At 46.3% G+C, this 3601-nt stretch overlaps 1 protein-coding gene across 1 annotated transcript; it reads left to right on the top strand.

Annotated features, from left to right (window-relative positions):
• Window positions 1-1034: 1034 nt before the first annotated feature.
• On the top strand, window positions 1035-1547 carry LOC107479809 (uncharacterized). The gene has a single exon (XM_016099907.1). It carries the CDS (start codon window positions 1035-1037, stop codon window positions 1545-1547), a length of 513 nt encoding a protein of 170 aa, XP_015955393.1.
• Window positions 1548-3601: the final 2054 nt, after the last annotated feature.

Here is a 3601-nt window from a genome sequence, read left to right as displayed (position 1 = left end):
ATCTCAGGAGGAGAGTCTCTAATGGTCTGTTACAAAAATGGCTTCATCCATCACTAAGAAGAGCTCTGGGATCTCCAAACCGCTTGAAGATGTTCTTCCTAAGAAAGTTCATCACTACTTTGTTATCATTTGTTGGGGTTGCAATGGCCTCCACCCATTTGGATAGTGTTCATACCGTGGACCAAGCTGTACGGTCTGGGTTGGACGAGGACAAAGCGGCTGACCTCTTGAAAGGCTGTCGACACCGACCTCTTCCCAAAGAGCTCGGCCAAATCACCATAGAGGCCCAAATAGGCCCAAAGCAGAGGATCACAGCCCACTTAAAGGCGACTGGTCAAAAGATAAAGTGATCTTATCCACAAAAGATAAGATAACTAACTTAGCTCAAGGAAGGTCACTATACACTACTATAAATACACTGGAGCACCCAGGTATAACTCATACTCTAATTCTACAAAAAACCTGCTTAAAGCCCGTGCTAACTTAAGCTTTAGAATCTCTTGCTGGTACCACCCCGCTCTGGTGATCAAGGACCAGCAGCCCCTCAAGCTCCAATAAGTCGGGCACGGAAGCTCCGATCATATCAGAAGATCTCGTCCGAGATCGACCTTAACGTTTTATGTAACCCTCAGAACATTGGCGCCGTTGCCGGGAAACCTGGAAGACATCCCATCACCATGTTGAACAACCCTGCCAATGACCTTAACTCCGGATTAGAAGAAGGAATGCCACTCAAGAACACGGATGCTGCACCAACCTCCCCAAAGGACACACACCAACCCAAGGGAGACAAACAACCTTAGAACACAAAAATCTTAGATGTCATCCGTGACCAACAGTATCGCCTCAAACAGCTCCATCAATAGGCCGAACGACAGCGAGAGGCTGAGAGAGACCTCCAGAGAGAGACAAGATGGCGTTGAGAGCTGGAGGACAAGCTCCTAAAACTCGAAGACGAACTCAAAACTAAGACCAGTCGAGCCAGCCGCAAAGATAGCCCTCACAAGGACCAAGACTCATTCACAAAAGAGATCATGAAAGCTAAAGTCCCAAAAGACTTCAAAGCTCCCGACATGACCCCGTATGATGGTACGTCTGATCTGAGTCATCATCTCAGAAATTTCAGAAGTCGGATGTATCTCACAGATGCCTCAGATGCAATTCGTTGCAAAGCCTTCCCTACCACCTTGATCAAGACGGCAATAAAGTGGTTCGACAGCTTGCCGCCAGGGTTGATAACAAGCTTTGATGACCTCGCCAAGAAATTCTTAGCTAGATTCTCCATCCAGAAAGACAAAGCCAAGCACGCTCCAAGCCTACTAGGGATTAAGCAAGGAGATCAGGAAAACCTTCGCAGTTACATAAAAAGATTCAATAAAGCCTGCCTGGACATACAAAATCTTATAGCAGAGGCAGCCATCATCGGTCTCATCAACGGCCTACGAGAAGGACCCTTTAGACACTCCATATCTAAAAAGCATCCAACATCTCTCAACGAGGTTCAAGAACGGACGGAAAAATACATTAATATGGAGGAGAACTCCTGATTAGGAGAAACCTCAAAGACCGGATTCTACTACCCACCTCAGGACAAGGATAAAGAGTCCAGGAAGAAAGAAGACCAACCCATTGAAAAATCTAGAAAGTACCACAGCTACACCCTTCTTCGGATGTCTCTTGTGGACGTTTACCGGGAGATATGCAACACTGAGAAGATCTCGCCGCTTCGCCCAATTAAACACAAGAGAAGAGGAAGTCAGATAGAGTATTGCAAATACCACTGAATCTACGGGCATTCTTCCACTGAGTGCTACGAACTAAAGAATGTCATAGAAAAATTGGCACGAGAAGGGCGATTAGATCGGTTTTTAGCCAGTAGAGCGGATGAACCAAAAAAGAAAAGAAGGGATGAAGAGGTCGGATGAGCTGAACATTCCCCTCACACCCTTGAGAGACACGTTCACATGATAAACGAAGGATTCACAGGAGGAGGGATCTCTAAGTCATCCCGCAAAAGACACCTCAAAGAGGTGTACCATGTCAGAGAAGGGGACAGGTCACACGACCTCCCCACTATTACCTTCACTCAAGAAGACGCCGCAGACATCATCCCAGGCATGATGACCCCGTGGTCATTACCATCATACTCGGCAATTCCAATCTCCACCTAAAATTGGTAGACCAAGGAAGTTCCGTAGATATCCTGTTCAAATCCGCTTTCGACAAGCTCGACCTACAAGAGAAAGAGCTCATAGCTTATCCAAATAGCTTGTTCAGACTCGGAGATGTCCCAATCCAACTATTTGGGTACATCCCACTACACACAACATTTAGAAAAGGAACACGGTCTAGAACGTTGAGCATAGACTACATTGTAGTCGATGTGAACTCCACATACAACGCACTTATAGGTCGGACAACGTTAAATCAGCTCGCCACGGTGGTCTCCACTCCACACCTATGCATGAAGTTCCCAACTACAAAAGGGATCGCTACCATGAAGGCTGACCAAAAACTCGCGCGACGTTGTTACAGTCTGAACCTTAAAGGCGACCCTAGAGGAAAGGAAACCAATACTGTAGAACTTGGAGAAATCCAAGCTCGTGAGGAACTCCGCCCTCAACCAGAAGGTGAGACCGAAGAAGTTCAAATCAGAGAAACTCGAGACAAACATCAAACATAAGGGCGAGTCTTCGATGAGACCTAAAAGAGCTGCTAACAAAGCTCCTAAGGGATAATTCTGACCTCTTTGCATGGAAGGCTGCCGACATGCCCGGTATTGATCTCGGACTAATGTGCCATAAGTTAGCCGTATACCTGGGTCTCGGCTAGTGCAACAGAAGCGTAGGAAGTTCAGCCCGAAGAGGTCACAAGCCATAGAGGAGCAGGTACAAGCCTTTTTGGAGGCAGGGTTCATAAGGGAGGTAAAGTACCCATTTTGTCTAGCCAATGTAGTATTGGTCAAGAAGTCAAATGGAAAGTGGTGGATGTGTACTGATTACACCGATCTCAATAAAGCTTGCCCAAAAGATCCTTACCCACTCCCGAACATAGACACATTAGTCGACGCTTCATTATGGTATAAGTACGTCTCCTTCATGGACGCTTACTCGGGAAACAATCAAATCCCAATGTATCAACCCGACCAGGAGAAAACCTCATTCTTAACCCCAAGAGAAAACTACTGCTACATAGGTATGCCCTACGAACTCAAGAACCCAGGGGCTACATACCAGAGACTGATGAACAAAGTTTTCACCAATCGCATTGGGAAGATAATGGAGGTATATGTAGATGACATGCTAGTAAAGACACAAAGAGAGGAAACATTGTTATCTGACCTCACTGAGGTGTTCAACACCATAAGAAAGCATGAGATGAGACTTAATCCTACGAAGTGCACCTTCGCGGTAGAAGCCGGCAAATTCTTGGGCTTCGTGCTCACTCAAAGAGGGATTGAAGCAAATTCGGATAAATGCCAGGCCATACTTAGCATGAAAAATCCAACCTGGGTCAAAGAAGTCCAGCAGCTCAAAGGAAGACTAGTAGCCCTACCCAGATTTCTAGCAGGATCGGCCTTAAGATCCCTCCCCTTCTATAC

Source organism: Arachis duranensis, chromosome 3 (assembly GCF_000817695.3).
Source record: "Arachis duranensis cultivar V14167 chromosome 3, aradu.V14167.gnm2.J7QH, whole genome shotgun sequence".
Classification (NCBI taxonomy): Eukaryota; Viridiplantae; Streptophyta; class Magnoliopsida; order Fabales; family Fabaceae; genus Arachis; species Arachis duranensis.
Note: the sequence above shows the minus strand (reverse complement) of the source record. Positions and strands in the feature narration are given on the sequence as shown.